The sequence below is a fragment of the Falco biarmicus genome, chromosome 5 (assembly GCF_023638135.1).
Source record: "Falco biarmicus isolate bFalBia1 chromosome 5, bFalBia1.pri, whole genome shotgun sequence".
Classification (NCBI taxonomy): domain Eukaryota; kingdom Metazoa; phylum Chordata; class Aves; order Falconiformes; family Falconidae; genus Falco; species Falco biarmicus.
Genome location: NC_079292.1, coordinates 7,142,473 through 7,155,887, shown reverse-complemented (window position 1 = coordinate 7,155,887; position 13,415 = coordinate 7,142,473). Strand labels below are relative to the sequence as shown.

Genomic DNA, 13,415 nt, shown 5'->3' with positions numbered 1-13,415 from the left:
TGTTTCTTTTCCACGTGTAGTTCCCGCTACTGCCTGGCACTTTGAGATAACTGGATATATTTCTCAGTGCCTTTTAGATGTTTTACAATACACACACAGAGAAACAGCTCCCAGTGGAAATCTGGGCAGTACTAATCCACCTCAAAAATATTTTTTTCTTACTTTGATTCAGTATTTGGTATAGAAAAGACACATCATAACCTTGACCTGGGCCAGCAGTACGCACATAATGCTGGTGAAAGCAGGCAGCTGCCTCCCATGTGTGCAGGAGCCAGCTGAGGCTGCCCGACGGAGCAGGGCTCTATAGCTCATGTACTGTGCAGCACGTCAGCTGCCTGTCCCACGGACAGTACTTGACTACATATATTTTTTTTTCTTCCACCTAAATGGCTTGCCCAGCACTTCTTTGCAGACTTAGCTCCAAGTGCAACCGAAGGGAACTCTGCCTGATCAAGGAAAACAGGACTGCACTTCGCTTCACATAGGTATAATCAAGAAGCATGGACCACTGATTGACTAAGTGCACGATCAGCAGGCTATTCAGCTGGTACCTTATCTGTACAGAATACAGTTTGCTAGATATACTTACTTTTGGTATGAATACAGTTTTTTTTTATTAATAGCTAGCTTGCTTTTTTTTTAAAAAAAAAAAAGTAATGGTCATGCTGATTTACCTGGCTCAATTTGAAAGATAAACTCTTTTTGCCACTAATTCAACACTTTTTCCACTTAAAGGGTCTTTAATTCCCATGCAGAGGACAGCACTTTAAGCACAAGTGACTGTGCTCACTGTTAGGCCAGTGTTTGAGCACTTTGCTGGACTGGGACTAAGGCCATCAGCTCCTCGCATGACTGAGCACTGGAGAGACAAAAGAAAAGCAACAACAAAAAGTGTCAACTCATCATGTCTAACTGGACTCTGAATTTAGGTACTGGCGTTAGGAAGTCAGTCTCCCTGCACGTTCATTAGGGCACGGAAACTCATCCGTTCCTCTCGTAACCCATTACATATGATAGGTAGAGAAACCAGTTTCCCTACTTCAGCATTACACTCACATGCCCCTCAGTAGGAGGTATTTACTCCAACTGATCGTCTTGTTCAGAAAGATGTGTTAGATGGTGAAATTATCATGTACTAGATCTAGCTAACCAGTGTTTGTACTCAGTAAAAATACTGATAAGGAAAATAAATGCCTTCAACAGAAGTGGTGGTTAAAATATTTTATTTTTTTTATCATAGAACATACTGCTGTTTACTTTAAATCACTTTAGAGTAAAGGCACACATTGTTAAAAATACTTCAATTTTACATCACATGTACAAATGCATAAAACAGATGTACATGTCACCAAAAAAATACAATATGGCTTCATAAGGTTGAGGTGGGGCTGGGACAATTCCACAAATATTTAAATTTTACAGGATGCCGTTAACACTGAAAGGGCTGACTAGAACAGAAAAGAATGGACCTAAAACACTGATTATGTTACATAAACAGTACAACACATTGAATACACAACATTGAGCATTCATGTATGGATTTATAGGATTATTAGTTCTGCAAATTCATCAGGCTTTCCAGTGCCACTGAGCAAACAGTGCATGTATGCGATCTGCCAGTCTGCAACAGTGGGAAGATAAATTGCAAATTCTCCATCCACAAACAGGCTCCTTGAAGAATCCGCTAATATGCTTTGTAAAAAGGAGTGAAACAATAGACTTACGGTATTAACTGGTGAGAATAATTTAATGAATGGATGACTTACACTGGAATAAATTGTGGCTAAAAAGCATAAAACATTAAGTCTGCAAGAATGCTCCATGACAATCATTTAGCATTAGTCCCACCCAAGTTTAAGGCTCATATCTAAAATTTACCTTAGATTTGTTTTCCTCTGTGTAAAATTACCTGAGCACAGATATCAAAGATCTACAGAGCTTTTAAAATATCTGCAGATACCTTAAAAATCTGTAGATAACTTAAAGCAAAACATCAATATATTGAATTCTACCAGCTAAGAATTCTCAAAAAAACAACCAACAAAACAGTATTTTGGTACGTCAGTAAAGCCAGGAGAAGAATGAGCTTAAGCTTTTCCTTTCATCTTTTAAAAATGTACATACAATGTAATAGAATTATGCAAATAGGACTGCTGAAGTGTAAACAATACATTAAACCTTTTTTAAAAAAAGTCAGGAATCAAAATTCAGGCAGTCACTCTGGTCTTCTAGAAATTGTTTACAAATGCTGCTTTTTCTCTTTCTAGAGATGGCTGGTGGTTTCTTAAGCACTGATAGATGGAAAATAAAAAGGATCCACCTCCACTGTATTCTCTATTATCATTTACACTTTGTATCCAAGAAGCGTGAATTGCTGCCATTCTCATTCGCTAAGGTTTTTTTCCTGCACAACTGTAAGGCCCAGATCCAGAAAAGCACCTAGCATCGTCTTAAGAGCTCTGCAGGATCGGGTTAGATCTAACAAGTTTAAAGATAAACATGCACTTAAATGATTTGCTGCACCGGAACTCATAAAATTTTCAAAGTGCAAGGCAGAAAAGCATGAGGTTGCATGGACAGACCAGCTCCCAGCAAAGTCAATGCAATCCCACAGAGGAGCATCAGACCCTTAATTTCATTTAAAAAGATTGAAAAAGACAACACTGCACAGAAGATACATATACATACTTTCAGCAAACAGACTGAACGGCATGATTTCCAACACAAGGGTTTGGAGATATACCGTACTAAAAAGCGGCTGGTTGATTTTATTGAACCAACTGAAAAGAACCAAAGAAACACAAAGCTAACATCACCTTTTCCTCCTCCTGCCTCACACACTGGTTCCTTAAAAGAAATTAATACAGACACAAACCTCACTTCAAACAATGAGCAACTGCATATAAGCCTGAGGAGCAAACGGGACTCTTCCATTCTAATACATCAGGTTAAAACGTTGATATGACCATTACAGTTATTTGTATTGTTGAACTGGGACTAGCTGATTGCAGAGGGCACTTTAAAATCATTGACAATCCTATATAAATGGTACCAAAAAATTCCTATCAAATATGAACATCAGATTAAAAAATAATACTAAAGAAATAGATTGATGATGGATGGCTGTCCTGGATAATTAAGAAAGAAAATCACAGCAGTCTGAAGTACCCACAGTTCCAGGTATAAATAGCAGGTAATCCAAATAAAATGCTACAGCTAGTTTGGAAAACTAAATTGAACATTGCTTTTCTATTAAATACATTAAAATATTCATCCACTCAGAAATTACATTGATAAATAAAATATTTTCATGTATCAAAAATGAGGGGCAGGTACTATCAATTCCAGACTTCTTGTCCCAATAATGAAAGGTCTGAGAAACAAAAGTCAGTTGTACAGTAGTTCTAGTCTCTTAAATTTACAATACTGAATCCAGCAGGATTTGGCTAAATAATACAGTTTAAATAAGCTAATCTAAAGGAACAGAGTGTCCTGTAAACATCTGACACAAATCACATCGCATTCTGATGGCGTGGCTATACCGTCTCTATGCAGGAGAAAGACAATTCAACTGGTGGTGGTAATAAGGGATGCATTCTAAAGGCAACGTTCCTGTTCTTCAGTAAGGCTTGTAAAAAATTTGAGCAGTGTATGTATGACAGCCTGTACAATTCTGAAATTTCTGGAAAGCTCTTAAGTTTAAAAAAAGCCTAGATGTTTTGAGTATAAAACACACATTGAGAAGATGTCCTTTAAATTATGTGTAAAAGTGTCTGGCACCAGAAACGACCACTAGGTATCATTATACCCAAGGAAAAAAAAACCACAAAGAATCATTCAAGACAAGTGTCCCTGAACTTCGGAGCAGAGGCAGCCAATTAGGTTACTTTGTGTTCTTCTGTTCCTCTGGAAAAGAAGTCATGAACATACACTCTTCAAGCTGTCTGTACTACATCATCAGTAATATATATTATATATACAGTATGCATATATATAATATATATACGCTTGTGGACATATTTCTTTTACCTCAATCTGGAATCATGTGGTTTCATGCAACACGCTTACCAGGAATCAAATCTATTCATTAGATCATAGCTGGTGTAACTTTAGTATCAAATTTTTATTATACAGCAATTCAGCATTGCTCAGCATCAATCATCTCAGACTAGAATCCTCATCTCACTCTTCTTTCAGTCCAGTTCACATTTGTTGCCTCCGTCACCCTTTTTCAGCCACCTTGTTCACATAGTGCCTCCACTTGATGTTCAATGCTGAGACCTTATTTCTGTCAGCTTCTGAAGATAGCTCTGTGCTGCTGGCATCGAGAGAATAAACTGAACTGTCCTTTGACCTATTCGGTAGCAGCCATATCCCATCAGTCCAAAAACCGTTGCTTTTATGACAAATTTGAAAATCTTACTTGAAGCTGATGGAGGAGGCACGCTGAAGCAAAAAAATATGAAACAATGTTAATATCCACAGAGCTGAAACAACAGATATTTTCCAACCAAAATGAGGATCTTTTCTCCCTTTCCCCCTTACAGTGCAGGGAACTTTCAGGTAACAGACGTGTCATGAATGAACAACACATTCTTTTTTATGTTCAAGGGCTATATCTAAATTAAGTAACAATAACAAAAATAATAATAAAGCCTTCTCCACCTATGTACAATGCCACTCTTAATAGCTGTGGACCTTAACTTGCTCATCACTCCATCAAAATAACTAAACAACATCAAGACTTCCTGAAGAACACTGGCAGTTAATACTGTTTGTCAAACTGTTTCTAATATTACTATGCATATCTCTGCACAAAGACAGAAGTCAGAAGAAACACAGGACACAGCTTAAGTCCAACAGCTGTACAGCCAACTCACTGTCATTCAGGGTAATGGAGGAAAACAGAGCTTGGATATTCTCCATAACATGTGTCAGGACCCGGTCAGGTTTGTGCGGCCAGAAGGGGTAAGTCTGAAGCCAGGCTGGCCCCTGCACAGATTCGGAGGGGTGTTTCACAGCAAGGTGTACCCCTGGATGCCAGACAGCCTTACCAGCCTAGGCTACAGCTCCCAGGGTTAAGTGTGTGGCGGCCAAGCCCCTGTAGTGCCCTCGGCCTCCGGAGCTCTGCAGAGGACAGTGTGGACAAATCAGAGAGACTTCGCATGAAGCCGTCTCTAGTACGGCAGGTATTGCTGGGCTTTAAGATCTTCAGAGAGCCATCTGGAAGTCTCTGCAGAGAGCCACCGGGAACCAGGAGGGCAGAGGACAACGGGCACAGGCACACCAGGTCACCCCTGCCTTCGAGCAGTCTTACTAACTTGGTGTACGAAGCAAACAGTTAGTATTACCTTCAAAATAATGCTACATGCACACGTAGCCCTGCACCTTGACTAACAGGCTCTGTAGTAGCTCAGCCGGCCCTGCGCCCACACTGCAACTCAGATAATTCTCTCACAGGTGACAGAGGTCTCTACATGCCATTTCAAAGAAGCCACAAGTTCTCATTTATTTCTATCTAGAAAACGTTCCTAAGGTATTCAGAAGCAATCAGCTACAGTAGTGCAAAAACACTCAAACCGGGTCAGATGTGCTGACATTAGGGTACAACTAAACCGAGTACACCCACGTGCTCAAACTAGGGCAAGGTTATTACTGGTAACATTTTGCATATTAAAGGAACATACAGAAAGTGTTTTAAAAAAGCAAACACACTGGAAAAAAAGATGGGGTAAAGGCATCCCTTTATACCCTCTTACATGCTATTCTTTTGCAATTCCAGCCTCTCAGGGCAATTTAAAAAAAATAAATCAATTCACAAGAAGCTGAAGCAAACAGTAAGGCCCGCTCAGTCAGGCTCAATGCACGAACATAAAACCTGGACGTCTGAAAAACGTATGTTTCTATCCAGACAATTTCCAAGATCACTCTGCAACTTGTAAAACCTAACTAAATACCTGTAGAAGTCTTAAAAACTTTTCACTTGAGAGGCAGCAACCACTAACACACAAAACCCCACGTATCTGCTCCACAACTGCAGTGCAACAGCAGGATGTGTAGAAAAGTTTAAAGAGAAATGCGTCTGAGATATAGTTAATCTTACGAATGTAATTTGCTTCATACTATTTTAGACAGTCAAGTTAATGCAATATTAACATCTTATGAAAGATAACTCTTATGAAAGGTAACTCTTCCACTTAGTTCCGGCACTAGCACAGTAAAGGCAATCAAGACAGCCTAAACTTTTATGAAAAAGACCCTTCATGTAAACTTGAAGGCACACAATCAGGCTTTGGGCTATTCAGTTCTGTGATGTCCATAATGCAACCAACATTAACCACACAATTATATGGATTTGGGCAACCTCGTTTTACATGTTATTTGCGAGGGTGCAGAGGAATATGGACATCTAGTTTGTGACTAGAGGAGAATCTAGGAGAGGCTTAGCCTTGAAAAAGACTTACAGATGGCTAGGCAGGGCTTCTCTACATTGCATTCCCGGATCCAGACACCAAAAGTCTCTCTAAATCGTGTTTTAGATGCCTAAATACACCACTTAGGTGGGTCACAGTCTTTTCTGTTTTTCAGAGCCTCTGAACAGATGGGTGAGGTGCTTACACAAACACAGTGAACTACACTGCCAATAGCTGAAAGGCTCTATTATCCTAAACCACTGTAGAACCAGTACTACCAGAACCCCTCCTACATTTCTGAAGTCCTGACCTTTCTGGCTTTATAGGTTACACATAGTCTGAACATTTTGGTTCAATTCCTTCTTTCACATAGCACATCTATTTTAATAGGTACTTTGGAGCGAGACTTCACCAGATAGGTGGCTTACATCAGCCTATATTCAGGTATATACATTCAAACATGTTCCTGCTTATATATAGTTAAAAACAGGCTATGAGCAACTGTGATACTAAGCTTGCCAAAGCCAGCACTGTCCTGACGCAACAAAATCTTTGAAGCCAGCAGTTTATATTTACCTAAGCTAGACTGGAACCCTGGTTTTGTTTTCACCATCTTCTACAGCCCTCATTTGAATTCTCATTTTAAAAGCCTCAAATGTGGATCAATGACTTTTCTTTCTAGACAAGGGCATCTTCTCATATCTACTTCCCTTGATATTGAACTATTTATTTTTTCCTTTGATATTTTCTTTTCCTTTGCTGTAAGCGCAAATTGCAAGCACAGCACAGCAAGTCAGTGAGCTGACAGGGCAGGGATGACAGTAGTGATGTTTCCTCAAGCTGTGACAAACAACGAAAAAAACCCCAAACCAACCAATTACTGGTGTCTTTTAGCAAGAGAAACCATTATGTCAATGCATAGGAAAGGATAACTGTTACCTCATTATTTCCTGGATGTTTAAGTCAGAGTTCCAGTTCTTTTCAATTCCAGGTACATGGCCCATCCCAACAACACCAACTACAACAGCTGGGATGTATTTTCTAGGTTCAGCTGAGAAAGAGATGGAGAGAAACGAACACATCAGTATAAGAATTAATTTCAGGCTGTAAATAAAATAGGTAATGTGTGAGATTATAAAACTGAGTTTTCCAAGAGGCAGGGACTCTTACTACTAGATAATAAAACTTTGCTATGTACTAAAAATTAATACTCATGTCACCTACTGCCTCTTACACTGCAAGTCTGAAAAAAAACCAAAAAAAGCCAGCACCGTTTCTGGATTGTTTGTTTCAGTAAATAGGCCTGGCCACGGCTCATACTCCATGCTCAGGGTGAGAGGCTCAGCAGATGCAAGCTAAATTAATTTTTTTCCTTCTCTGTGTGAGTCCTGCCTCCGTACTGCTTATCAGGAACAGCCCTGGTTTTGCTGTCTCCTGAACAGAGAGCATTCTCCACCACTTTGGACAGCAGCAGCTGGCACACAAGACCTGAGCTAACAAGCAAAATGAAAAATTGGAGAACAGCACTTGAGACCACACCTGCCCCTGTTAAATTTACTGCTACAGACCGGGCCTCAGCAAGTAAAAGCAAATCCCACACCATTCACGTGCAGCAGCTGGCCAGTCACCATTAGACCACTGCAACACATGCCAGCTCTCACCTCACCTCCTACCTACCATCCAAATTCTACAACACCCAGTGGAAGTTAAAATGTTCCTGAAAGTTTTGGGATTACCTCTCCCCCAATGAAAAAATGGTCCACACCACAATAAAAATAACTCACAGAAAAAAATTTAAGTAATAGCAATCAGGCTGCTTTCCTATGGGGAATATTATACATAAATATAAAATGTGAGTAAGTTTTACTGTCTTGCTTTAAATATCCACCCTTGATTTTTCCAGGAAAAAGTAAAAAATAGAAATGAAAAAAACCCTGAAAAGTAGCCCCCCTCAAAATAAAATGAAAAATGAAAACACTAGAACTATTACACACGTTTTCAAGAAGTTCTTTGAAAAATTACACATTTTCTAGATGCTCTTTGGAGCAAGTATCTGAATGCATCTGTACCTCTTCCAGCCTGATCGACTGAGCTAACAGGAAATAACTGTGTTTGGACAAACTCTATGAAGGCAGCATTGAGGCACATTAAGCAAGTGAGATGCGAGAACACAAGTGTAATCCTCTTGCTATTTTTTCCAATCACAAGACAGTGCCAGAGGTCTGCAACGAAGTGATTACAACCAGTATCTTCTTAAGATATTAAACAAGATGTAAACCATACCTCAGTATGCTTATATATAGGAAGGGCACACGGATCACATATGGCAGAAAAATACTTCCAAGGGCTAGAGAAACGCAATTATGCTGTATGCCTATACCTTGCTGCAATATGCAGCGTCACACGTTTCATTATCATTGCCACATCAACAGGGCTTCTAGCAGCCCAATTTATAATAAGCAAACTATGGCGAACACTAAAATTAGAGGTAATTAACTTAGCAAGAAACATGTTCCTGAGCAGCTAGTGATGGCAACGGATTTGGTGAGATAACAGAGTGGAAGTGAGGTAAGACAACAAAAGCCTAGACTGCCCCATGCTGTGCTGTAATATCAGATGCCTGCCTCTTGAAAAAGTTGTCAGGCTAATTAGTATTTTCCAGTTTTAAATAGCACAATGAGAAGGGAATCATAACTTGGGAGTCTACTGCTCTAGGTGGTTGCAACATAAAAAGTAATAGCCCTTTTTAGTTTTTTAAGCACTGTAAACTTATGTGACATGTGGCACACATGAACAGAACATGTCAGATTTCCTGAGAACCGAACTTTGGACTAATACACAAATACCACCTTGCTGGTTATGGTATCTGCTTTAAAACAATTACCTTCTGAAGCTCGAGGTAGTTCTATCTGCTTTGCTGCTTGCTTCAGCATGTAGGTCAAGTAAATATCTCGTTCAGAGACAATCGTTCGATGAAGATCAGGGAATTCTCCAATCATTTCTGCCATCATCTGCTCCAGTAAATCCTTCTGTTTGCACTTCTCCACATCATCTTTACTGAAAGAAAGGTTAAGTTTTCTCAGTATCTGTTATGCTTTTAAAGCCCAACACAGACAAACCAACGAATAAAAACAATTGGGTATTACACACATTATTCACCTAAACCCATGCTCTGCATTTCTCTTCCCCTAGTCCTCCTCTCCAAAAGCAAAACCACCTCTGTAAACCTGTAAAACTGGATACCTAACAATGCGCCTCTACAGTGAGGGGAAGAGGAGAGGTCACTTGCCTTAGGCAGTTCAACTGGATTTTTACCCTTCCCAGTTTAAAAGCTGACAACTCAAACTGAGCAAAAGCACTAGGGCTTCCAAGGAAATAGTTATGGTGCCCCACTTTCCGTGTATATGAATAAGCTTAGAAGAACCAACACGGAGCGCTCCCGAGGAAGCAGAGCTGATCTCTGAGCACACAGAGGCTCTGCTTAAGGAACAAAAAAAAGCCCATCATAAGGCACAGTCTGAGGGGATGGGAAGAATTCTGCAGGTTCCCAGTGTCAACCACAGGTTTTCAGCTGGGAAGTCAAAATTATAAATCAATTCCCTGAGCAGAAGAATAGGAAATGAATAGGAAGTAAACAAATAAAAACCGCAGGAGTAAATGTCATGAGCTTTTGTATTTTTCACAGGTGCCGCTAACCTTCTGTTTACACCCACAACTGTGGAACAGTCAGTTTGTGGCAACAGAACCATCTGGTTTTGCATCACTGTCTATGGGAGAATGATGCCAAACATGCTTTCTTTAGTTTCTAAGATCAAAAGGACACTACAAATGTTAACAGAGCAACGAAAAGGAGAAATGTATTGCTAGCTTTCAACAGATCATAGAAACATCAGACTGACAAGAATTTGATGTTGAATTATTACTCCATTTTCCACAGAATCTCATGTGATGGCTGGGTGCACAATACCCTTCCCCCAGCCCCCTGCTCCCCCCCCCCCCCCCCCCCACTTCCCAATTATAAATCCTTTTCAACCTCTACCACATATTATTTTTAAAAATCAATATAGTAGATCAGTCAATTGTACAACTGAGATGTTATGGCCAAACTTCAGTGGCAAGCTAGTGTGCACACACTGCAAATATCTTAATATTGCAGTTGAAAACCAAAATGTTCTTAGGATAGATAAAAGATTGGACGAAGTCGCAGAGAAATATATCCTCCAACGCCCCCCCCCAAAAGCCTGCAAATATTTCCATGCTGGTATTAGAATAGCAAGTAAGAAAACTTACTTTGTGCATAAACTGTAGTTAATGGCTTGAAAGAAGGTCAAACTCATTTTACAAATTAATCTAACAGCAAGTATTTATACAAGAAATGACAATTAAGTAAATGCTAAGACTTGAAAACAGGAAGTTTGAATGACAAAACTACAGTTTGAAACCTGACCCAATTTCAAAACCTTGTAAAAACCACCATAGATCACTCCATGAGCTGTGCAGAGGTCTGGCCACAGGGTATGAAAGAGGCACTGAGATTCAGGGACCACATACAGCGAATCCATTTCTGCCCAGCCTCCCAAGAACACGAGTCTAGAAGCAGACTGAATTTAGGAGTACAGCTGAGCATGTGTTCTCGCCCAATTCAAGTTATCACACACCTGCTTGTGAAAGTAAACTTGGCACAGGGATGTCTCCAAAGGGCAGGGGAAGCCACAGTGAGCTAGAGAATAGCTGTCTGAGAAATATTAGCCCAAGGCAAAACTTCTGAACAACATGCCTTTATAAAGGCAATAATCATTAAAGAGTCTACATGTTGTCCACAGACTTTATAAACATTTTTTCCTGTTCCAAAAATCTGCTCAGACAGCAGATTCAGTTCTCGAGCTGCCCTGATCCAGATGTGAATTAGCACAGCAGGCCCAAGTCCTCTGGAAATCCTAAGGAGGAATGAATTAGTATACTGAGGCCGTAGTCTCCTCTACTTAACAATACCCACACAGAGTAGTGGGGAATATTTTATTTTCAGCGTAAAAATAAAAAAGTAATTTAAAAAAGTTTATTCTTAAGTACCCTAGGAATTCTCCAGCACCAAATCTTTTGCTTCATCTGGAAGTAATGATTCAAAAGGTAATTAAAAAAAGAACTGGAGCAAAATGAGAAAGCCAGCTTTCTTTTAAAAAATATGGATTATTGCAGGGTAGTTTGCATATTTATCCATCTCACTAACTTCAAGTTTCACTGCATCAGGCTGGGTACCAAGGACTTCCAGCTAGTACTAAAGTCACACTGAAGAACTGAACAATTCACTCTGATAAGGTATGGGATGCTTATTCATACCTGATTGGGTCAGATAAGAAGCAAAGGCCCCAGGCAAGCTTGACTTTTTGCCAGAAAGAAAGCGCAGCAATTGCTCTCTTAAACGTAACAGGGATGGGCCGGTCTCCAAGATGGAATTTACAGAAAGGTACTTTACTGGCCTGAAGAAGATAGAAATCACTAGTCAACATTTCATCCTTATTAAGAGAACATTTTTTTTTTTACTGTGTTATACAAGGTATCTTACAAAAGAGCAAGTAGTGTCATACATCACAACATATTGACAAATATTTTGGCTTTGCAGTAAATACAATTTCCAAAATACTGCTTCATAAAGGAATACATCAGCTACAAGATGCAGTAAGTATTACAGTAAAAACATTAAGTTGTAATGCCACGCTCTTCAGGCTACTTTTATCTAAACAGAAAGCTTCTGCTTAAGATTACTTAAGGTGAAGAGATGGGGCGCTCAGTATCTATGTGGGTCTCAATAAAGTCTAAGGTGAAACAACTGTGGTCATTTTGCTTTTACCTAGGTCTTGTCAGGATCACTAACCCATCCATTTGTCATGGCAAAATACATTCAAGAAGGAGCTTATGAAACAAGAACTGATGCCAGATACCACATGATAAGGCAAAGGGAGACTTTGTTGTAGCTCAGACTGACAAATCTTAGCACAGTACAGAATTTCTAGAAAACTCTTTCCTATGCATACTTGCTTAAAAATTTCAAACAATCACTTTAAAACAGGACAGAGCTATTTATTTTTTTTCTTTCAAAATGGGAAACACTTCAAAGTGTTTCACTCTGGTCTGGAATGCTCAGAAAAACATTAAAGAGAAAACTGTTTCAAGGCTTAAGGATAAATACACCAAATTATGCCAGATTCTTTAACAGTTTTGTTATCTCTGATGTCCTTACTAGTGCCTAATTTACATAAAAATAGCAAGATATATTCTGCAAGGTGGATACATACAGTGAAAATAGTGTCTCAGTATTCCCAGACCAAAAAAAAAAAAAAAAAAAAAGTAGTTGGGATATACAGTAGAAGTCCAGCTATTACTTCCCAGTATCACAACTGGCAGTAGTACAAAAGGGAATGTCAAAAGACCAGATAGGACTTACAAACCAACCAGATACTTCACTTCCCCAACCAATCCTTCTAGATGAATGTGTTAGATCTTATTAATGCTTTGCAGTTGGTTTTCACAGCCTGAAACCGCTAACAGTGGGACCAGGATCCACATCCAGAATTCAAACCAACCCAATTATTTAACAGGAACAAGATAAATAAATTATTAATGGAATGAAAACATAGGCCATCAGAAATACCATCAGGAGAAACCCTTATAATTTGAAGCCTTTTTGGAATTGCTTACATGCCACTTAGGGCTACAAACCTCTGTACTTGGAAGCTGAAGGTTATTCTTACTACTTCACAGGCTTCAGCACAAGTATGGCCAGAGTGCTCTCTTCTAGTCACTAACAAACAGTTTTATTTAATTTGACTCTAGGAGCAGAAGGCCAGTAATTTGACCTCAGAAAAATGATTTCAAGTTCACACCTCTTTGAAAGCCTCCCTGAATTCTCCTCCTGGGGCCATTCCCAGCTGTTCTGTGATGTGAGCAGAAACCTTCAGAAGCAGCATTTGCATCAATCCAGACATGACTCCATTCTGGTGGAAG

At 39.5% G+C, this 13,415-nt stretch overlaps 1 protein-coding gene across 3 annotated transcripts in view; it reads right to left on the bottom strand.

Moving 5' to 3' along the window:
- Positions 1-1,206: 1,206 nt before the first annotated feature.
- The window catches only part of TRABD (TraB domain containing), a 34,540-nt gene continuing 22,331 nt past the window's right edge, over positions 1,207-13,415 (bottom strand). For all 3 annotated transcript variants that reach the window (XM_056340874.1, XM_056340875.1, XM_056340876.1), the window contains 5 exons: positions 13,295-13,405; positions 11,751-11,890; positions 9,298-9,470; positions 7,353-7,464; positions 1,207-4,446 (listed from right to left, as the gene is read on the bottom strand). In XM_056340874.1, coding sequence (XP_056196849.1) covers positions 4,269-4,446; positions 7,353-7,464; positions 9,298-9,470; positions 11,751-11,890; positions 13,295-13,405 — 714 coding nt within the window. In that variant the 3' untranslated portion in view covers positions 1,207-4,268. The remainder of the gene's footprint in view (positions 4,447-7,352; positions 7,465-9,297; positions 9,471-11,750; positions 11,891-13,294; positions 13,406-13,415) is intronic.